The sequence below is a fragment of the Sphaerodactylus townsendi genome, linkage group LG08, assembly GCF_021028975.2.
Source record: "Sphaerodactylus townsendi isolate TG3544 linkage group LG08, MPM_Stown_v2.3, whole genome shotgun sequence".
NCBI classification, from domain to species: domain Eukaryota; kingdom Metazoa; phylum Chordata; class Lepidosauria; order Squamata; family Sphaerodactylidae; genus Sphaerodactylus; species Sphaerodactylus townsendi.
This window is the reverse complement of record NC_059432.1, coordinates 81,308,528-81,332,485: the sequence shown is the minus strand read 5'-3', so window position 1 is coordinate 81,332,485 and position 23,958 is coordinate 81,308,528. Positions and strand designations below refer to the sequence as shown.

Here is a 23,958-nt window from a genome sequence, read left to right as displayed (position 1 = left end):
AAGCAACAGTTTAGTTTAAATATTATGAAATAAGCAGCATTTGTAGCCATGCAAGTGATACATTGTTCCAAATTTCACATTCCTACATGCAGAGCAGAGAAACTTCATTCAAAACAGATCTATGTATTAGAAAGGAATAAGAACATACTATTTTTTCCACTTCCAAATGAGTTTTGTCAAGGAACTGAGAAGTCACACTATTGTCAATGCGCAGAACAGAAAACTGTTCATACAATGTATTACATTTTCCCAGAAAATTTTCAAAACAATTTTAATTTTTTTAAAAAATGTTCAAGTGAGGCTATTCTGATTTGAATAAAAAAGTAGACTTTTCCCATGGAAGGTAACAATTTGGGGACCTGTGAGGATTTGAGGGGGCAGGAGCAGATAAATAGTTTGGAAATTCTATTCCACTCCTCAAAATTTCTCCCTTCAGGATTCTCTAAGGCAGCATTCAGGACTTTCAGTAGGCTGAGTTCTCTTATCTTTTTAAACCAAGTGAGTTGCTCTCAACATTCCATCCCTTCTGGAATATTTAGTCCTCATCTCTGTATAATGAGGGAAACAGTGATCTAACCTGGATAACTATTTTGAGATAAAAAAACCAGAAGAAACAGAAGCCATAGAAGTGAGACATAAACCACAAGACAGTTTGCCCCAGTGATTCTGATATGAGTGTGTTACATGCCTATTTTATCTGGTGGACAAAATTTGAAACAATTTATATACGCCCCTTTACAACATTTTACTAACAGGACAAAAACAAAGTTACTATGAAAAATCTCACAGTAGCTTGAATCCTATGACTGCATTCTACATGAGAGGAAAACTCACTTCATCTGCCTCTACTAATTCTGTTTATGCAAGATCGGTGATTTTCCAAAAGCCTTTGCACAAATGGAAATGCTAGCATTAGAGTGCGTGAACTGTGCTGTGGCCAAAGCATAATGCATGCAAAGCACTTAATAACCCTAATAATCTTATTTACAGCACCCTCCACGAACTCCAATATTCTACCTGCTGGGCACATATCAAATCAAAGATTTCCTCCCTGGGTCTTTCTTGGGACCAGCTCCTTATGCTTTCTCCTAGTGAGATATGACATTGTATCAAGGTACAGCTATTTGATCAGGAATACCAACATCTAGTTAGTAAAGCAAGGAGCTTGTTCTCCCCCCTCCATTTTAACATCATGCCCAGGAAATGCAGGACAGCAGCCGCATACTTAAACATCTTGTCTGACCCTAAGTTGAGGTGGCTATTTACCAGAGCAAGAACCAACATGTTTCCACTAACCTTTTCCCCAGAAAGATTCACGGTACCTTCACAGCAAAAGCTGCATTGTGAATACCTCACAAACCTCCTGAGGGAGTCATACTATACATTTTATTAGTCTGTCCAAAATGTAACGATTTTAGACCAAACCTGTTTTTAGGGTATCACCTACTGGTCCACCCAAGCCTTTTTAATCTCAAATTGAACCATCTCCAGAATACAGAGAATCCTAAGCAACTGGACATAGTGGGTAGCTAAATTCTTTGCCTCACTATTACTTAAATAATATCCTAGTTCCTCTTTCTCTCAGGGGTGACACTTTATGAAACAGGAGTACCTGTTTTATCTTGTTAAACTGTATTTGGATTACCTAGTTTTTGTTACGTTTTTAATGCCTAATAAAGGTCTTTGAACTTTGAGCATGCAAAACACCACAGGATCCAAGCCAGAAGCTCTAATCCAGTGTCACTATGTATGGGATGTGTGAGTAGGAGAACACTCCATTCATTTCAAAATATGACACACCTTCTTCATGTACTTTTCTGCAAAGCACACAGAGCTACTATCAGTGCTGAATTAAACAACCAGCTCCTAACCATGTAAAATCCCATGCACAAACAGGACAGAGCTTTAGGTCTGCACTGTCTATATATAAGCATGTCTCACTAAAAACTAGTCCTAGTTCTTTCCAAGTACCTTGCTTGACATTGTAATGCTAGACAGACAACAAAAACTTCACAAAAATATGATTAATTTTCTGAAGTCTGATTTTGTTGTTTAGTAGCTTTTCAACAACTGCTTTATCAAGAGGACAAAAAGAGGGAGGAAAAAGACCATCTAATCTAGATGTTTCTTATTCCAAGATTGGTACAAGGGCTTGGAGGAGGAGGAGGGAATCAGAGCCACTGCTGCTCCACTGTAAGCCTCTTCCACCAATCTTGAAACAAACTAACAGTGCAGTTCCATGCAGAGTTATTCCAATAAGCTTAGACTGGAGAATGTTTTCATTGGATTGGACTACAAGGATCATAAGTACTCTTTCACCTTTTAGGTAAAAGGTCCTGCTCAATTTATTAAGATTTCCTCGTGTCAACATTCACAACCATCACACACATACAATGTGGGGGCTTTCTTGTAAGTGATAAAACCTTTATTTGGGTAAAAGCCATTCATGTGGCTGAGATTCCTGACAGCTATGTCAAAAATTGCTTGAGCAATAACAGGGTAAGTAGATTTCTCATTGGAAATCTCATACTACTTTTAAGGTAGCTAAATTTTGCACCTCAGCATGTTTAACCAGGTAACAGCTAATTAAGTCTTTTTACTAATTATGTCTGTACTATTTGGCCTATATGAATATAGAACTCAGCCTATTTTGGTGCTTTGAAATGTTACCATATGTAAATACATGCCAATGACTGTTTGTCAATTCTGCCTGATCTATGATGGTAAAAAATAAAGATTGGAAGTCCCGATTACAAAATAGTTGAACAAGAGAAGGACCTCAGCATTAACAAGATTCAAACCCAAACGTCGTTCTAATTTGCCTGGAAAAATGTTTTAAAACAGTGACATATGAAAGTACTGCACTAGCTAAAGTTTAATTAACTATTAAAATTTGCTTACCACTTAATTGATGGATAAATAGTGAACAAAGACTTTGGGACATCTGAAGGACCTTGGTACAGAGGTTTCTCCTCTATATACCAGGTCTCAAGAATTATTTTCCTTCTATCTCGCATCTAAAGTCACTAGATAGTGTCTTTCAGGGTAGAACTACAACAGTTTTCCTCTAACAATATGAACCATAGGCAACTGAAGACAACAGCAGAGAGCCAAAATCAAAGTCAATATTTTATTCACTTAGATCTTACACAATACTAAAAGGTTTTGAACTTTGTTTCTGAAGTTATTTTGATACTGGCGAGTAACTAATTAATATTTCACATTCCCAAGTGTGATTAAAAGGGAAAAAGCCTCCACACATTGAAATCATCAACAGGATTTAAAGTGGTTAAATTGGTCTGGATTATACAACCTTGTTGCTCCATTTCAGATTTCCACTTAGAAAGAGGTGGAATTTTAAATCACAATAAAAATATTTAGCTTATTTCTTGGATCAGAGTGAAAGCAACCCATGAAATGTGAATTTTGGAAACATCATTCATGAATAGCAAAAGCAAAAGAAAGCAAAAAAAGCCCCAAGTTAATTTTATTCCATATAATTTAGCAAGTCAAAACCAATTAAAAAGAAAAAAGAAAGGGAAGTAAGAAACAGTAAACTGGGCAGAATCAGTGATGGCCAATCACCTGCGATTTTCATCCAGCACATCCAAGACTTGCTGGTAAGCCCTACGGGTGGAAGTCTGGATAAGCGACAAAATGCCCCGAGCAGAGTAAAGATTAGATCCATCTTCAGAGAACATTTGGGGAGGGCAGACACGAACCTGTTGAGGTGATGGTGTCACGCTGTTTGTGCAAGCGTAGCAAATGAAGAGAGAAACACTGATGTCAGCTTTTATACAGGAAACGTTTTACCCACCAAGCAACCATTTTTTGAAAACTTTCTGTTTTGTCCTATGGTTTCCCCATCAACACCATTAAGTAAGAGTTAGTGGTTATGTTGTGAATTACATCTAGAAATCCTTTACATGAGCCAAAAGAAACTAATTGAAGGATAACTCACTTTTAATCCATGGGGACCAAGAAATTTTATGTCAACATAGAACCGACCCAGCAAGATGCAGGGCTGTTATTTTTTAAAGAGTAATTATTCTTTAGCAGATATTAAATACAGTTGGACTTTGACTTGCTGTGTGTCAGAATCATATAAAAAAAGAACATCACAGACAACTGTACAGGAATAGAAAGGATAAGAGGAAATGTTTTGGAAAACAGAGGTTTATCTAAAACAATAGTGATAGTATGTTCTGGTATATAAACATAGGCTAGAACATGAAAAATGTACCAGTATCATAAACAAATACAGGAAGAAAGACAGACATTGTTGAAGACTTCCAGGCATCGCCCTAAACAAAGTTTCCAACAAAATCTATTTTAAATGCTCTTAAGAATTTATCTCCAAAGCAAAAAGGCTCTGGATTACTGAGAGTCCAAAACTTTGTCATAATGAAAAAACAAATTATGGTACAAAGACTAGAAATATAAAATTTAATACTGGTTTCAATTGGACATTGATTAAATCATTATATTTCAAAGGCTGATTCTTGAAGGATCTCAACAAGATTTCAGAAAAGGACAGATCTTAAGAGGTAAAAAGTATCAATCAAACTGTAAATATTTTGCTGCTTTGTTTCAACCTTAACATCAATCAAAATATTTTTAAAAGTAGACATAGATGAGTGGTGGTTTGAGCTGATCTGAACAAACAGCTCATGATACAATCTGGGTCCAATCCACAAGCGCCTTTGACAAGAAAGCCCATTTAAATGGAGAGGTTGCTAAGTATATTGTCAGTTTTCCCCCCAGGTAAACCTGATGAACATTGATAAGAAGCAGCTCTGGTAAAATCAGCAAAGAAAATTCAAACACAGTTAAGGTCCAGCCTTTGATCCTGAATCACAAACAGTTTTTAGATAATATTGTTTTGGGGGCTTTTTTTTAAAAAAAGAGAAGATATGGAAAGGAGAAATGACAGAACTTTGGTGTGAGGGAGAGAAACAGGGCCATTAATCTGGACAGGCAAATCATGCTTCAGTCTAAGACACTGTACAAATACATCAAATTCATGCAACCATACAAAAGTTATGCCATGGGGTAATGCTGTGTTAAACCAATCTCTTTTTAAAGGGATTTTATTTGTACAAACAGCTCCAGTGAATAAACCAAGCTTCTTAGAAAAAAACAACAACACCATATGTGGGCTACATTCTAATCCTGAGCATACCTAATAAAAATCATAAAGAGATTTAAAGACACAGTTCCAAGGAAATACATTTATGTTCCAACCCCATCTTACCTTGCAACCATGGTAAAACAATATAACTACCTATTTTAACTAGACCATTGGCAACTTTCTACTCTAGGACATACCAGGCAAACTACCAGCTCTTTTATGAGATGCTAACAGGATGCCCTTTGAAGACTGCTTGTAAGATATATTACTGATGTTAGAACAGATTTTATGCTAAATATGTACTATGGTTCATACAACAGAAACCCCTAACTAAACATCATCACACAAATTACCTGTAGGACCTTAAAACACTGCAGTCAGAGCCCATGCATGTTTACTCATGGACATGTCTTGCTGAACTCAATACAGCTTCCTCTGATATAGAGGTGCATAAGACAAGTCTGACACGTGAGGAAATTGCTTCACACTGAATTAAATGAGATCCAGGGAAAATCTTGCAAATGTGACTTGATGCAAGATCAATGCAATGATTCCAAGAGAAAGAATCCCTGTTGTGTTAAGAAAGAAAGAAAGAAAGAAAGAAAGAAAGAAAGAAAGAAAGAAAGAAAGAAAGAAAGAAAGAAAGAAAGAAAGAAAGAAAGAAAGAAAGAAAGAAAGAAAGAAAGAAAGAAAGAAAGAAAGAAAGGACAGTTTTCAAGAACTCTACATGTTAGGAACAGCTAACAGGCTACTCAGTGAGACGCAGGGAAGTTTGCTAAGGAAAAGGTGGTTTGTGCAGGATTTACAATGATGTTAATATACTATAAAGCAAAAGATCCCTCTTGTGCTCTAGTTGGGCTCCCATAATTAAAGGCTTTAGGTAACTTCTGCGGAAGAGATTTGACAATGAGCATTTACCTGAAAAATATATTTTTGGCAATATCTAATATAAACTGAAGTTTGTTTTCTGGTTGGCTGCCTTCACATGCCACAAAAATCAGTCAAGAGGGTCAAGCTCCTGGAACTGATGTTATAATTGAGTATTCAAATTCACTGAAGGAAGAAATCTACAGATTAGAGTCTTGCACATGTTTATGCCATTCACATTACAAGAACTGCCCCAGGGACTCTTTGCAAGGCTGATCGTGCATACAGTGTCTGAAAGAATGGGGGCTGATCCATCCAAAATATGATCTCAGCTTAGTAGGATACAACACCACACCTATATTCATAGATATTGTGATAAAATCACCTCTACGATGGCTGAGCAGAGAAACATTTAGGCCAGTGGTTCTCAACCTTCCTAATGCTATGACCCTTTAATACAGTTCCTCATGTTGTGGTGACCCCCAACCCTAACATTTATCCATTTTACAGATGGAGAACACTGATGCAGAGAGTCTTAGTTGACCCCTGTGAAAGGATTGTTCGACCCGCAAAGGGATCACGACCCACAGGTTGAGAACCACTGATTTAGGCTGCCTTAACCATATAGGCTTTGGCCTAACTCCAAACAAAGAGCAGCAAAGGACATACAATTGGGGAGTCCTGTTATTTTATGAAAGAATTTGGATTGAAGGGAATTCAAGGAGTAATTAACTGCCTGAATCCATATTGAGACTCCATAAAGCAGCTGTGAGCCAACTATAGGATTAAAAATCCTAAGAGTTGAAGGAATAAAGAGTTAAAGGAATAAACCAAGACAATTTTTAAAATTTGCAAGCGCAGAAATAGTACTAGATATTACCAAAGTGCAACCTTCCTATGGGAAATCCATGATAGGTTATGAGAAAATAAGAGGCCAAGGTACTTAAAGCATTTGACCTGCTCAACTGGAATGTCTTTTATTACCCAGCTACACTTCTTTTGGTGTTTAGAAAAGACCAAGACCTTGGTTTTCTCATAACTGATTGCTAATCTATGGGATTCACAGTATTCCGCACAGCACTTCATTAATCGTCTAAGGCCAACTGTGGACCGGAAGAGTAACACAGCATCGTCTGCGTATAGCAGAGCTGATACATGAGATGGATCTAGCTTCGGAGCATGGCTATTAACCTCAGAAAGAGCAGAGGGAAGATCACTTAAAAAGAGGTTAAAAAGGGTAGGGGCGAAGACACAATCTTGCTTGACCCCTTTAGAAATGGGGATACTATCAGACAAAAGACCCTCTTGGGAGAACTTAATCTGGCAACTGGTGTTAGTATGTAATTGCCTTATTAGAAAGAGAAGTCTGGAATCAATATTATAGTCAGCTAGTTTTGCCCAGAGCAATGCTCTGGGGACAGAGTTAAAGGCTGCCCTCAAATCAATGAAGGCAGTTTAGCGTTTGTTTGATTTAAATGAATATTTATTGGCTAAGTGCAATAGAACCAAGACATGGTCTAAGGGCAGTTTCCCTTTACAGAAACCTATTTGTTCAGCCCCCAGTATACAACAGGGAAAAAGCCAAGACTGTAGTTTCCTCAGTAATAAATTTTCCTAATTACAGAAAGAAAACTGATGCGGTAAAAATCAGCTGGGTCTGAGTGACCCCCTTTTTTAATAAATGGGAATCACAGTTTTAACAGCTAACACTTAGGAAGCATACCCGAGTTATTACCTTGAGTAAAGAGAGGAGCCAAAATGGGGGCCCACCAGGCAGTAGGTAGTTTCAAAACCTCTGGAATGGTAGTATCAGGGCCAGGGGCTTTCCTTCCTTCAAGGTAATCTAATAGGTCAGACACTTCTTGTATTGAAACAGGCAACCAATTTGGTAAACCTGAAGGTATGGTCAAGGGAGGCCCATTTCTTATTCTTTAAAAAGATTGCAAAAATAGTCATGCCAAATGTCAGGGGAAATACAAGTAGGAGTAGGTAGATCCCCTCAATCAACATTGTTAATCACAGCCCAGAATTGCTTAAGAGTTGTTGGTTACCACTGGTAAGTGGAGATGTTCCCATTGAGCATTGGCACGTTCGAGTTGTTTCATTTTGATTAACTAACGGAGATTATTCCTGCATTGTCTTAACTGACTGAGAAGGTATATGATCTGGGCTCTAGGTCCCTTGTAGCTCCAATAAAGGGCGTGGATATGACTGTTACACTCCAAGCAGTCCCTATAGAACCAAGAAGTGCCCTTACTACTATTTCTCAGTACCTCAACACAGGATTTCATAAGGGTGTCCACAACTTGCTCAAGGAGGGATTCAAACCTAGAGATTGTCCCGAAGGGGGAATCTGCAGTGAGAACAGAGGATTTAAGGCTAGTAACTCTGGGAGATCTAAGGGGACTCAGACATTTCTTCTTAGACCTACCTATCACACCACAGCAACTCCTTTTTATCCCCTGAGAATGACCACAAAATGTTGGCCAAAGTTTTTTGCCCTGCAGTTCTGGTGTACATGCAGATGTCCCTGTTCTATTTTAATGCCCCACATCTATCCCCACCTCAGGAAATACCCATCATACAGATTTTTTTTGATATCTACTACCCTAGAGTTTTCATTGGGAATAAGCTGTTTTTGTTGGTACGTTCAACAGAGAAGATGTAACGAATTCTGCCACAACTCACAGGATCTCAGCAAGAATGTAGCGTAAAAGCATTTCACAAACATTCTTCATCACATACAAATTTAAAAAAAACAAGGAGAAAACATTTTTTTAAAAATCAAGGCACAACCAGAACTGCTTTTCATTGATTAAAAAAACTGTAGTTTTAGCGAGATAGATACACATATTGTGAATCTGTTATAAAACTCACATAGAGTCTGTGTTTTTCAGAATCCGGTCCAGATTTTAAATTCTAAGCAAACATTTACTTAATGACTCTCAATATGCTAAATCAATTTGATAACCAAGCAACAACTTGCCTGTATGCTTAAATGAAGCACATTATAAAAACATTTGGTGATGTGTTGGAGATTTTGAAAAGTGGACAAAATGTTTTGATAAGCATTTGATCATGCGCACATATATATTACCAACTTGTAGTACGTGGGCATTTTTGCAGCTGTCCTAAGACAGATTCTTGCAGCTGGAAAAATATAGTTTTGAGAATAAAAATGTCAAGAATGTTATGTCATGTTAACTTATTCATTCAACAAACAGATTTTAAGGTAACTATAATACTGCTTACAAGCGTTTGGTAAGAAGATTCTGATCATGAAGTGGGAAGGAACACACAGATTAGAACTTTTGACATGTGAAGAAGATCTCTACTCACATTGATTCATTTCTGACCAACTGACCATTTTGACGAGTTGCATTTTCACTCATAGAACGTTCTCTTTTCAGCCTTCTAATTGAGTGAACCTGCAAAATAAAGGCAAAAAGGAAACACACAAATTTTAAGTGAAACTTCATGCCACCTGACCCAGAAGCGTGCTCTGGCCCCACAGCTGTGCCGGTCTAAATCTGTCCACTGGCGCAGCTGGAGACAGGCTAGTGGCATTCCTAGGGCAGAGCCAACTTTAATCAGCTTCCACTAGGCTTTTGGCCTGGGAACTCCCCTGGCACAGGAGCCAGACTTACGACACCCTGTCAATTTCGCCAGGAACTTTATTCCTTTCTCTGCCTTTCCACACTGCTGCACCAGACCCTACACCATTTGGATCCCCTCTGGATGCCAGAACTCTCTGGACTGGGCTCCGGACTATTCAAGGTTACCTTACTCCATTGGTGGAGAAAGGTATTTCTATATTTTCAAAAAGCATTATAAACAAAACAGAATATCTACTATTGAATTATCACTTAGCACATTTACTAACAATATTCAAAGACTGGGAAAGGCTAATTCTTTCCCCAGTCCTACTGCACTACTCTTTACTCTCTATCCAACTATTCTAATTGTCCCCATTCCGAAAGTCCATTCTCTTTCCTGGCTCTGACACATTGGAATTCTCCTGTCATTTAACAGTCTCACTTCATTCCAATGCAATAAAGCCAGGGGGCATTACAGTAGCCAAGTGAGAGATCATAAAAAGAACTTTAATATTTCCCCTTTAAACAGAAAATATTCAAATTCAGAATACACTGTGTTGCCTTGATCTGGATGGCTCAAGCTAGTCTGTCCTCATAAGATCTCAGAAACTGGGCAGGATTAACCCTGGCTTTTATTTGGACGGGAGACTACCAAGGAATACCAGGGTTGTTATGAAGAGGAAGGCAATGGAAAACCATCTTGGTCATCCTCTTGCCTGGAAAACTCCACAAGCTGAGTACAACTTTAAGCGTTTTACTCACACACAGAGTTTTATACACAACACCTGTTCAATACCGTTCAGTGCAGGAAATACTCAGATGTCTTTGTCACTTCCTTGATAAATAAAACCCAGAAACAAGATGCGATGGAACCAGACAGAATGGATACTAGCCTCTTCATTCTGAGGAGTCTGACCAGGAGCTCTTTCCAGGTCCAGGAAATCTAGCGGTCGTTCATTGAGCGAGATAACACGAGGAGGCGTTTTCAGTGATAAAGGCTTGAATGGAGTTGACTGGAGAACATCTAGATCTGCGGGTCTGGAAAGTGGAATGTCGTCACTATTGCCTGTAACAAAAGCATGGAAAACCAGGACATGAACACATTTTATTTCTTAAGTGTGTTCAGTGGGTAGCATGCTGGAGCTGAACCTGGGAAAGTCAAAGTTCAGATCCCACCTCAGGAATTCACTGGGTGATAATGTAACAATTCGTAAGCCACTATGGCACTCACCTGTAAAAATAACCAGGCTTTTGTAATTGTGAGGCACTCTGCACACTGTCAGTACATCTTATGCAGTTACACTACTTGATGCTATTGAAGGCAATGAGTGTAGTCTAGAGTAATTCTGCGTAAGATTACCTTGTAAAAGCTCTACGCAGCTTATAGCCATACAATATTTTAAATACAACATTCTCAACCTAAACTGTTTTTTTCTCCATATAACTGCATCAGAACAAAGTGTTAAATATTACTCTCAACTGCCATTACTATTCAGCTATCTCAACAGCTCAATAAGAGCTAAGGCACAGATAGGCTAATATTTGGCAGTGACTGCAATGGAAAAAATATTTGATAATTCTAATCCAATTAAATCACTCTCTAGGTTTCTCAACAGTTGAATCAGGATTTAGAATTAAAATATACTCATTTTGGAACTTGATTTCCATTACTATCTTTGTAAAAATCACACAATCAGATCTTTTGACATGAACAAACATGTGATCAATTTATGGCATACAGGTAGCTTGCACTCTCCCTATTATTGTGCTAATGAGAACAAGGACAAAAGCATGCACATATGTTATGGGTTCAGCACAAGCATCATTACCAAACAGGGTTGGCATTACCTCCAGTTTAGAATCCAAAGCCTGGTTTCAACAGTCAGACAAACCATGGTTGGAGTTGTCTGCTGTAGTTTTTCATCTCCTTAGCACTGAGTCTACAGGTGAAAGGGCCTCTGGAGCCAGAGTAACTGACCTAATTAGTGTATTCATTCTGTAGACCCATGGTTTTCACATCTACTTGAAACCATCGTTTCTGTTCTGGTATGCCATGCCCCGTCAATTCTTACATCACAGCAAAAAAGTTTTAAAAATTTTATTCATTCCGGTAGTTCCACCCCACTTTCCTCTTCACTGAGGACTCTAAGCAGCTTACAACACCATTCTTCACAATTTCATCCTTACAACAGCCACCCTGTAAGGTAGGTTGAGATGAGAGAGAACAACTGGCCCAAGATCACCCAGTGAACTTCCTTTTTGTTGTCAAATGAAAACTAATTAAAATGTTTAAAAACCCGGTGGAGCTTTTAAAACCTTATAAAGTCTCTATAATCAGTTATATTGGAATCAATTATGTAATATGTACTTAATACAATGAGGGGTAGATTTCTGTTTCTTTGATATAATTATATCTGTGTGCTTTTTTTTTTACTTTTTTTTTTATTATCAAACCCCCCATCCAGTGGAGCCAGTGAATAAGAACACATACGAAAGACTTGCATGCATTTTAAATTCATTACAGCCCTATCACTGACATGTGGATTTGAATGGTAGCATCCTATGTCCATTTTCTTATAAGTCACATTCCATTAAAATCGCAGGAACTTCTACATGAACAGAGTTAGGAATGCTCGTCTATAGAACACAGCAAACTGCAGGACCAGACCACATCTGATTTTGGGAAATCGATACAAGTATTCTATACAAACATCCCATATATGTCACTGTCATATAAATCCCACAGGAATACCTATGAATACCTAATTTCTCTCATTTCCTTTTTCCATTATAATCACTTTGGTTCTAGGTTGATTCACTTCAAGTATTTGTGCAAATAGGTCTCTAACTAAAGATACTATTTCAGAACAGCTGTTTTTGTTACAGTAGACAGGAACACACAAAAACTTAGATTCTGACAACACTTTATTAATGCCTCTCACCCAAAGGTAAACATACCTGCTACTACAATCCGCTCTGGCACCTGCATTGTCACACTGGCATGGGGAAGCCCTCCATCAGAAACACCCTGATCAAGATCAGCATTTGGTGGAGCTACCTTGAGTTTTTCTGGAACTCTCATTCTCTGGTTGATCCCTTCAGTGTACTCAATTTCATACTGAATTCGATTCATTTCTGCCATCTCAGCAGCTGGAGATGGGAACGCTGCTGCACTCATCCTGACATAAAACAAAACAACTTGAATTATCTCCACACAGTAAAAAGAAATACATTGGCTTCTTGTATTCTTGGCAAAAACCATACAGCTCTTCCCTAATTTAGCAGATCCCCTGCCCGCCCCCACAGCATTGTCCAATGTGTAAAGGAGTGTAGTGCAATACAGACATTATGTATAAAAAAATGCCCCTATGATTTTACATGCAACTTAAAATTTGGCCAGCTGCTTTCTTTTATTGATCACTAACATCTGTTCAAGCATGGACAAGCTTAGAAGCCCTAGCAGAAAGAGATACTACAGAACAAATGAAAAATAAGGATTGTTTTGGATGCCCACCCAGGGCATATGGAACAGAGGGCAATGCTGCAAGTATGGTAGGTCAGGGTATAAAAGAACTTGCACTTAGCTAAAGCTCTGGCATACATTCTGGCCTGAAAAATGAAAATGAAAGACTCTCCTCCCACCCCTGCAGCTTCACCCACAGCTTTTTGCAACCGTTTCAGAAAATAACTGCATGCATTATCTAGTGAGACCTGTGGTTAAACCAAGACTAACTATTGCCATTAACTAAACATTACACATACATTCTGTGAAATTTATTTTAGCAGCTACCAGACTAAAAGAGCCTTAAGTGCCCAGAACAAAGCTGTCCAGTTAACTTCTGAAGAGTCTACTGGTCTAAGTGACAGTAGACATAATAAGCGGAATTAGTAATTTCACTCGGCACGCAGCTCATGCCATCTGCACCAACAGGAACAGTACGATCACACAACTAGGCTTCTTGCCAAGCCAACCGAACAAAACAATGTTAAATGCATTGGGCAAGCTTAACACACACACACAAGTTTCACTGTCTGAATCATGCAGATTCGAGTCCAGTAGCAACTTAGAGATAAACAAGCTTTTGGGAGTTATGAGCTTCGCTAGATGATATCTGATGAAGACAGCTTTGACTTTCAAAAGCTCACTCCCCTTTTAAAATCTTCTTGATCTCTAAGCTTCAAATCTAGCTGTTCTACTGCAACCCAAAATCTAGCTGTTCTACTGCAAACCAAAATGGCTACCTTCTAAAACTATTAAATCATGGTTAATCTAGTTCATAATTTGTAATTGGTTAGTACTGGGTAGTTAAAAAAAGAATTCTTGAAGCCCACTAAACCAAGAATTTACACTCAGGACCTCTTAATAAGTAACACCTCACTCTTCTGTGTTGTCACCCTAATATGAAGTCTTGCTTAAAACCATAAAGAGTACCTTGTTGAATTAGATCAAATACAGCATTCCTTAGGAATAACAGCAATGCTGAATGGTCCATTAGTGGACCACAGTATATATTTTGTCCATCTCTAGGCTAAGTGCTAGTAAACCTTCACAGTAAAAATGGCCATTATGTATTATTTCAGAAGCAGTGTTATGCTGCTAACAGAATTCATCTGAAGTTTAGCACTGACATCTAGCCATGGATCTCGATATGTGTCTTTTTATATGCCAATATGTAGGGCATCAGATTGTTTACTAACTCATTCATCACATAAAATGCCCAAAGGTAATCTGTCACATAGTGCTCAGGATCTTACAAAGGAAAAGGAAATAAAACAATACCATCATTGCTTTAATGAACTTAAATGGGGCCAGCACTCATTATATTTCTAATACTAGAAATTCTTCAGTTTGTGAAATGTTTTTAGCCTTGAATGATATTTTAAATTAATTTATTTTATACTACTGTAATTTTATTCTTCGCTACTGTATTTTGTAATTTGATTCTTTCTGTTATAAGCCACAATGAATACATACCCCAAAAGCAGTATCTTATGGCAAAATGCAGCCAGGAATATGCCAGTCTAAGCTCATTGATTTCACTGGGTTTGATTAGATCACTGATCTTAGAATGGAGTAACTTTGCTTAAGACTGCCCAGTAAATGTCTAAAATAAATTGTAAATATTTGAATAATCAAGACTGAAACAATGTCAAACTAGCAAAAATACTACTTTATTAGGGTGGATTTGTCTGCAGCAAGGATTTATCTAATATAAGGTACCTCAGTATGATTTTAGCACAATGTATTCTGAAGAATGCTTAATATCATTAATAGAATCATAGAGTTAAAAGAGATTACAAGGGCTATCAAGTCCAACCCCCTGCAATGCAGGAAGCCACCTAGAAGTGGGAGTACATGTCAGTGTTTGCTTTTAACACAATATCCCAAAATCTAGCCCTTTGCATCCTTTTTATCCCATGGGGGAAAGTATAGAAATACCCTTGGACACACTGTTGAAATGGACACCAAACCTGACTGGTCTTTGCAGCTACTGGGCATGCATCTTGATCCTACAAATATAGCTCTACACCATCAAAGATTTTGTTTCTAGGTCACAACAGGACATCAGTTTTGGGAACTGGCTTTTTATAGATAAAGAGCCAATAGAATAAGGTTTTTTTTTTGTTAGCAACCATAAACAGGGATAGGAAAAGTGCCATTTTAAAAAAAAATAACTACAAAATTGGCCAACTGATTTCTTCTATCCCTGTGGAGTTGCACAAACCTTAACCAGTTTTAGGTTCAAAATAAATTATTTTAATTAGGAAGGAAACTAAGATGACTCGCCAGACCAGAGAACAGTTCACGCAACAATTTAATCATCAGAATCTATAAGCATTCTCTACTCACTACTACAAGCACAAGCTTAACTGTATGGCTTCCACTAACCTTCCTAAAGGAATGTCACTGCTCGATCGCTTGCTCATTTTGCTGTTTGCTTGTAAGGTTTTAATCAAATGTTACTACACTGCAGCACTCTTTTTGTTACATAACAGTTTCCCTAAACAGTGGAACTTTTGTACATAAGACAGCATGACAACTTTTTTTCAAGCTGTAAGGGGAAAAAAACAAGAGCAGCATTAGGCATATCACTTTATGAAATATTAATTAGCTAAGGCATTTATAATCTGTGCATCTATTCTGTAATAGCAACTTAACAAAAATAGGCTAAATATATTCCAAATAGTCATATGTGTATGGATTCAAAGATGCTGCTTCCTTTTGATGTCTCCATTTCTGATTTTGAAAGAGAGGAATGATATTTATAGTGCTCCTGAAGACACAAAGCAACCCATTGACATCTGTTTTCTCTATAAAACCAGCCATTCTCAATTAAAACACAAAACGATTTGGCTTGCAATGTTTTTGGTCCTAGGCTTCAGGGCAAGCTGATGAAGAGAGAGAATATGACAGTTTTAGCCTGTGGTGTTCTGTAAAACCCCCAAAGAGTGAAGCAGTGGTGTGAGTTGAAGATACAATACACAACTACCCAGATGATATCGTTTTACAACTGTCTGTGCTAAAGGAGACCCACCTCACTATTCTTACAACCAATAAATGAAGGCATTGGTCAACAAATGACCATGCTTCTTTAAGGGTAAAGGAGAATAAGTAAGAAAACTATAACAGACTTAGGGCTCTTGTGAACTGATTGACAACAAAAGTTGTCAACTAAGTGGGCCTATTCCCTAACTTTTATTAAGCTCTCAAAATATATATAATTGCAGAGGGAAGGAGACAAAACAAGGCAAGTTGGAGCACTCTATTGATCTGAATTATCCCTCATCCCTGAAACCAGAGATGCCTAGTCATGTCTTACCTAATAAATGTCGACACAGAAAAATGGTCTGGTCTAGTTATTCTGACAGGCTGCAACTCCAGAGGAGGACCAAATAAATAAATAAATATGGGGAAAAAAACTTCCTCGTGAAAGCAGTTCTGGTGTAAGTGACAGCTAAACTGGTGACAGAATTGAAACATACTGGGCCAAAGGAGGGAGGTGGGCCAACTATGGTAAAAACAGCAACAAAGAAAGCAGAGAAGGTGGTCCACACCCATCTACTTTATTACAGAGAAAAAGACTTGCCAGTGTGGACTCCCCAAATGCATGTGCCTGTGCTATTCTAGTTCTGCATGGAACTGCTGGGCTGGCACAGAGGATTGTAAGGATCATTATGGAAGCTGCCACAGTGATTGTGGGCCAAGCATTCTTCTTTGCCTGTGGAAGCATATCCACCTCACTCAACTAACTTACAGAGATGAAGCTGCTGTACACTAGTCTTACATGTGTATGTCTGTTTACAAGGAAAAGGAAAAGTGCATTCATTTAAAACAAAAACTGAGAAGTAGTACCTGGAGAAATGTTTATGTTTAATCTACATTCAGCTGTAGACACACTGAATTTAACACAAGAACCTTGGCATATGTACAAATAAAAAAATCCCACTTGCTTATGCACAGGAACGTTAATCTAGGGCTACTGAGTCACACCACTGGCCTACCAAGGTCAGTATGGTATATACTACCTGGAAGCATCTCTCCAGGAGGTCAGACACAACAAGCCTATATAAAAAAACTTGTTTTTTTTCTTTTAAATGAAAATTCTAGGATCTGAATCTAGAGTCAGTGGTCTAGTTAGGTGTCTCCTCTTATCAACAGATACACGTGTGGCACACTGCTGACATCTGTTAAAGTCTGTATGGTCCATTCTGACAGGCTGCAACTCCAGAGGAGAACATCTAACATAACAAACTATTTATGGGGGAGATGCTGGGGACTGAACCTAGTAGGGTTTTCATCCTCCAGGTGGGGGCTTGGAGCACTCCTGGAATTACAAGCGATCTACATACAACGGAGATCAGTTTCCTTGGAGAAAATGGATGCATTGGAGGCGGCCTCAACGATATTTAACCCCAAGGAGATCCCTCCTGTTCCCAAACCCTATAGTCCCCATACTCAAATCCCTCCCCCGCAAATCTCCAGGTATTTCCCAATTCAGAATTGGCAACATTAGATGCTGGGATTCCCAAACCGTCGCTTACCCGGGCCACAACACGGGGCAAAGAGACACACTTGGATTCCCAATAGGTAAAAAGTGGGGTACAGCTGTCTTAATAAATATATTTGCAATGGAAGTGTAAGCAGGCCAGGCCTTCATGGAGAAACAAATGAAGTTGCAACAGATTAGCAGGGCAGCTGGGTAGGGGGAGAGACGAAGGGGCACAGGCTGACGTCGCAGCAGCGAAAGACACCTGAGGAAACGGCGGGAGAGGAAAGGACATGGCGGGGAGGATGCTGAAGCAGCAGCCGGGGAAGAGACCGCAGCCACTTCTCTTCTCGTCCTTTCGCCCTCAGCTACGCTTGTTCGGATGGGGAGAAGGCCCAGCCCAACACCTCCCTCCGCTCTCACCCTAAACCCAGCGGGAAGGCGGCTGCCTCGTCCCTGGGGTTTTGGCTCTGGCCTGTGAAGCTCCTCCTCTTTTTCCTCAGTCGGGAGCCGTTAGCGGGATGCGAACAACAGCGCCGGGCACCTCACGTCCACAACTCCGGAACAAAAAGAAACCAAACGACTCGCATTGCCCCCATCGAGCCACCGTAACCGGTAACGAGAAGCGCAGCGTGCTTAAGGCATGTGACCAAAGAAGGGCGGAAGGCGTGGCGGCCATCTTTACTACGGAAACAGGGTTTTTCGCCTATTGGTGCTGCGGAAGAGAGTCCTTCCGTTCCGGTCAACCTGTTCGAAAGTAAAATGAGAGCCCACCGGCATCTTAAATTATTATTTCATCTCGAGTTTTAGTGAGTTGGAGCTACTTCTTTAGATACATAGTGAGCGCTAAGCTCATGCTGGATTGAAGCTGTTCGTACTACACGGAATTTTTTTTTTATTTTGTTAGTAACACAGCTAGAGCTAATGGAATTGTCATAATACTGGAGCCAACATCTCATATTATGATGAAAGTTGGGAGACTTGGTCTCTTGTTGATCACACTCGTATTAAACTTACCGTTAATTATTTATGAAAGCCAGCTGTTCACTACCAGGAGCTCCGAATAACTGGAAAGGCAGGGCAACAGGGGTATGTATGATGTAATGCTTTGCTTGCCATACGAGGATCTGGTAGTGTGTGTGTGTGTGTGTGTGATGTGCGTTCAAGTTGCTTCTGACTGATGGCAAGCCTATGAGTTAATAACCTCCCACATGTCCTTTTGTTAACAGTTTTGTTCAAGTCTTGAAAACTAAGGGCCCTAGCTTCCTTTAGAGAGCCAATTAGGGTTACCAGCTCCAGATTGGGAAATACCGAGAGATTATGGGGGTGGAGCCTGAGGAGGGTGGGGCTTAGGGAGGGGAAGGACTTCAATGTGGAATAATCGTATAAGATCATAGAGTCCGCCTTCCAAATCATCCATTTCCTCCAGGTGAATGGATGCCTGTTGCCTGGAGATTGGTTGTAATAGCTAGAGATCACCAGCCACAACCTGGAGGTTGGCAACCCTGGAGTCAATTCAGTTCTTATTGACTCTTCCTACTGCTTTTCCTTCTGCCGTCAACTTTTTAAAAAATTATTGTATTTCCCAATGAATCTTGGCTTCTGATAATGTTATCCCAAGAAGCAACATGCAGTCTAGCTTGTTCGCTGCCCTGAGCACAATTGGGAAGGGCAGGGTATAAAAATAAATATAAATAAATAAGAATCAATGTCAGCATTAAATGGAAAATTTTATTTTTTTAAAAAAAAAACTTTACTTGCAACAAGAGAAAACTGACAGTTTACTGGATCAACGAATCCTTCATTTAAAATCATGCATTTGCATCAATATGTAAGTTGCAATGTTATTTTTATGGCTAAATATCACAATCTGACACTTGTGCAAATATCACAAGCAGTGGCCATCTAAAAATGTTTCACACATAGCAATAAAAATATAAAACATTTTGAGCAACACTTTTAAAAATATATTATATTTCTACATAAAGGCACTGATGCAGCTGGCAGTGTGCTTTGCTGTTCACAACTACTGGCCCCAGACTGATATATGGAACACCTATAAAACTCAATGCAGACCATAAATGTGTTATGATTTGCATTCACAGCTGGATGCAAATATACATCAGTGGTGCATGGGAGATTTCCTTGTTGGATCAGAATGACTGCAACTCAACCCGTTTCAATTTAACGTTCCGGTGTAAATCTTGCAGTTCCTTTTACTTGAAACTCTGGAACAATATTACTGTTTGGCTAATTTGAATTCACAGGATGAAATTTAATTCATCCAGTGCTTTCAACCAGTATTTACTAAAACGTTAATGTGTAGATTATAATTGTTAGTTTCATCGTGGTGAATGTAGCAGCTCTTTGAATTTGGTGCTCTAACAGGTATCATGTGTTGGATGTAATGCTAGGTTTTGGTCTCACTCCAACATCTCCAGTAAAGGATCAGGTTGTAAATTACGTGAAACACCGCTACCTGAGATCATGGAGAGGTGTTGCCACTCAGCGTAATGATACTGAACTTGATGGATCAGTTATCTGCATGCCAACAGATCTGCCCTCCCCATGGCACTTATCCTGGTGAAGGAGCAGAAATGCTTGCAGGCAGCAGCCGATGCAATCTACAATGCCTGGACATGGTGCACAGTGCTGCATCAGTACTCCCTCAACTCTATTAGCCCCATCATCTTTCACCCAAGATTTGCAGTGGTTGCACAACAGCCCAAGCTCTCACTTACACCACCTTATGGGTGCCATAAGTCCACTGAACTCAATGGGGGCTTTTTTGGTAGTGGGGAGATTGTTCTTTGCCTCTCTGTGCTGCCAAAAAGCCCTCTTGGAGGCAGCAGAGCTTTGGATGGGGCTGCCCATATGAAGCAGTTCCTGGTGTTGGTCCTTTGAGCTATTACTGTGTAATTCATCTAAATGTTCTGCACATTTTTAGTATTGTTGTCTTGGTTTGCAAATTAGTCTACGCAATCACAAGAAATTTTGCTAGTTCAATTGCATTTTGTTGGTTATATTTGGTATATCAACAATCTAAAAGAAAAGAGACCCAATTGTTAGGTAGTTTTTAAAAGTTTCTCTGTTTTGGTCTAACTTGCCACAGCTACCGGATGCTAATCAGGGTTGGGATGGGGATTTACAAGCCTGCCATAGTTAGTTTTGTCTTATTAAAGATAAAAAGACAGCCAGAAATAAATTAGAGCTTTCAACAATCACTTTCCTCAGTGTTTTCATCTTTTAGACTTAGGTTAGCAAGACCCAATCAAAGTCCTAACAAAATCAGTAAAGGATCCAGCAATATGTAAACAACATATATTGTACATGTGGAACTAAAAACCAAGTTCATATTGTAAATTGCATTGCCAACTAGTCAAGAAGCATGGCTATTGCATTGATACAAAAATGTTGCTATTCCTATTTATCCAGCAGGAGAAAAGACCAGCTGGTGAGGATGGCATGTGCTTGATGAAATGTCAAAAAGACACAGTCAGGGTGTTCTGTTTGTTTTTTCCTGTTTTTACTGCCGTTTCCTGTAATACCAGAGTTTCAGTTTAAGTAATATCTGCTTTCACAACATTGATGTAAAGCACAGCTATCATGTTTACTCTGTTTCCAGTGGAAAATTACCATAAAGATGGCAGCTCTGTTTTCCAGATCAAAGCCTGACACTCCTTAAGTTGTAACTGAAGTGGCCTCAGGGATGGCACCGTTCAGAAAGAAAAAAACCCTCCGGGGTACTGCCAGCATAAACAATTTACCTTGAGAAAGTGCTTTGCATTTCATCTGAAACAAAATAGTTAAAATATTGCACTTTATCATTACAGCATAACATTGGCATTTTCAAGTACAAATACAGTTCAGTTTTCAGTGAAAACATATTAAAAGTTCAGAAAATATTTTAGGTTTTGTTTAAACTTTGCTGTTGGGGAGAGGTTGTGTCATCGAGTCAAGAATTTAATTCTCCAGTGATCTTTTCATGCAGACTTGACACCGGCTGATGATTTTTTCCAGTTCTCCAGCTTTCACAGTTTGTGGCAATGGTTTCCTTAAAAAATTAATAAAATCTGTCCTTATAAAAGGAAAAATCCTTTAGTTCTAAAAATTAGAGGCATTAGCATTTCTTAAAACCGAATGAGAGCTGTTTAACAATCAATTAGTCCTTAGTTATTACATGTAAAGAGGTACAATGATAGGCAGTTAGCTATACCAAATGTATATAAAATTATATAAAAACAAGCAGGGGTTTTTCAAGAGGGAGCAACTGATTTTTCCCTTCCACGCGACTTCCTCTTTCCCTTCTCTGAAAGTTTCCATAGTCTCTCCTGCTTCCCTGCTTCCTACTTTCCTTCCCACCCATCCACCAATTTCTCCCCCATTTCTTCAGTCTTTCCTCCTCCTCTGCCACAGCAGGAAAATATGATCAATTTGCATGGTGCTGGCTACTGGACTGGGCACAGTTGCGCATTGTCAGCCACCAGACAGGCACAACTGCAAGGTGCTGGCCTCTGGCTTGGGGCTAGGCACATTGTGATGACCCCATAAGGACCTGTGGGGGGCATCTTGCTTTCTCCTGTACTTCCTCCCCTCTGTTTTCTCTCTTTCTCATACTGGCAACCCCCCCCCCCCCATCTCAACATTCTTTGCTTCCTTCTCTCTTTCCTACTCATCAAACCTTCCTCACATGTTCATCTACATTTATCATTTATTTCACTTATACCCCATGAGATATGTTAAGTGAAAATATAAAATATATTACTGGTCAAAGGGCACCTAGTGAACTACCAGAGCAAAGTGGAGCTATTGTGATCTACTTCACATTGAGCGTCCATCCCCTTCAGGTAGGATCTCGGTTTCACACTCATTTTAGAATTCACTGTGGCTCAATTCGAAGTTGCTCTGTTGCTTGTAAAAGTGAGCCAAGTGCAAACACACACACACACACCCACCTGCAGAGAATGTGAATGGAAAGAGCATGAATTTCTCTTGCTTCTACTTCCCACTTCCTCTGCCTACCTGATAGAAGTTCCTACTACTCCTCGGTTCAGCAGAGCAGCCTAAAGGGTTTCTTTTTTTTTTTAGAATTTCTGATCTAACCAAGGAATACTAGACCCAAAACAGCCAAAAATAAACAAAACGCAACACAGGAAGTGGGGGCAAGCAAACTGGCAGCTGTTTTGACTGGAAAGGCCTTGCAGTGAGAAAATCTTTACTTTAAACAGAAAATCACGAGAAAAGCTCACTGCGAGGAAAAGAACCACGGGACGAGCACTGCATGCATAATAGACCTTAATCTTCCAGATCCTAATCTGAAACTAACCACAATACAACACCTTACCACACTGGCTATCATGGGATAATTGCTGTTGAGCAAATAGTCAGGCCTAGGCAAATCATACAAATTGCATGATAGCAAGTTATCCCGTGGTTAACCAGTGACTAGCCCTGATGAGTCATCTCTCAGATTTCTCTGCAAATTTGAGTCTTTCTCAGATAGCAATGGGATTGATTTCATCTGTTCATGGTTCCAGTATCTGGATTTAAATATCCACAGATCTGTCCATGTTGACATCTGCAGCGAAGTTGACCATTTTCCAAATAGCCTTTCCCATTAACCATTTCCCAAATAGCCTTTCTGCAGTTAAGGGAGCCTTTATTCATTTTCTTCCAATAGAACATAGACTCAAAAGGAAAAGTAAGCTATGAATATTTAAATAAATAACCTTTGCATAGTGGAATGGAGTAAGACACACTCCATTGTATGAAACACCCAAAACAGGAGAAAGAATATTCCATAATTGGTGTCTATGAAATCAATGGCATGGCTATAATCAATATTACCCAGAATCAAATTCTGCCCTGTTATAGCACTACTGTGCTGGTTCCACTAGCACCTTCTTCCTGTATAGCGCAGCTGAGCAAGGACCTTTGTTCAGCTGTTGATATCATAGACTGGATGAGAAGGCAGAGTCAATGCAGGGAATATAATATCCATTAACTTACCTTTGGTACTGAACTGCATGAAACAATTGTCACTTTTGCAACAATCGCACTCTGCTTTGCCATAAACAACAGATCCACGGATCCTGAATGCAAAATAAACTAGCATACCTGAACATTCTTCTTGAATTTAATGATGCCAGCCAAAAACTGTAGGAGTTTGAGTAATAATTACATGTCCCTCTGCCATGACATTCTATAAATGGGATGGCATAAAAATTTTCTAAACACGATCCTGGGGATGCTAGTGCTTGTCCAGATGCTTCTGAGCCGGCACCTGTATACTGTAATCATAAATGTCTTCCATAAAAACATGTCCAATTGTATTTTTCAATGCAAGTAAGTAATAAAGGAGTCAAAAACAGTTTGA

The 23,958-nt window shown here is 39.2% G+C and overlaps 2 protein-coding genes across 6 annotated transcripts in view; both read right to left on the bottom strand.

Annotated features, from left to right (window-relative positions):
- MFF (mitochondrial fission factor) overlaps positions 1-18,212 on the bottom strand; it is a 35,877-nt gene extending 17,665 nt beyond the window's left edge. The window contains exons 1-6 of one of the 5 annotated variants that reach the window (XM_048505765.1): positions 18,006-18,212; positions 15,485-15,647; positions 12,553-12,773; positions 10,488-10,660; positions 9,338-9,426; positions 3,586-3,744 (exon numbers count right to left, since the gene is read on the bottom strand). In XM_048505765.1, coding sequence (XP_048361722.1) covers positions 3,586-3,744; positions 9,338-9,426; positions 10,488-10,660; positions 12,553-12,773; positions 15,485-15,522 — 680 coding nt within the window. In that variant the 5' untranslated portion in view covers positions 15,523-15,647; positions 18,006-18,212. The remainder of the gene's footprint in view (positions 1-3,585; positions 3,745-9,337; positions 9,427-10,487; positions 10,661-12,552; positions 12,774-15,484; positions 15,648-18,005) is intronic. The other 4 variants (XM_048505767.1, XM_048505768.1, XM_048505766.1 and 1 more) reach the window with 4 other exon arrangements.
- A 1,113-nt stretch (positions 18,213-19,325) lies between these two features.
- Positions 19,326-23,958, bottom strand: part of LOC125438371 (collagen alpha-3(IV) chain-like) — a 69,995-nt gene continuing 65,362 nt past the window's right edge. The window contains exons 49-50 of the mRNA XM_048506799.1: positions 23,700-23,872; positions 19,326-21,636 (exon numbers count right to left, since the gene is read on the bottom strand). Coding sequence (XP_048362756.1) covers positions 21,546-21,636; positions 23,700-23,872 — 264 coding nt within the window. The 3' untranslated portion in view covers positions 19,326-21,545. The remainder of the gene's footprint in view (positions 21,637-23,699; positions 23,873-23,958) is intronic.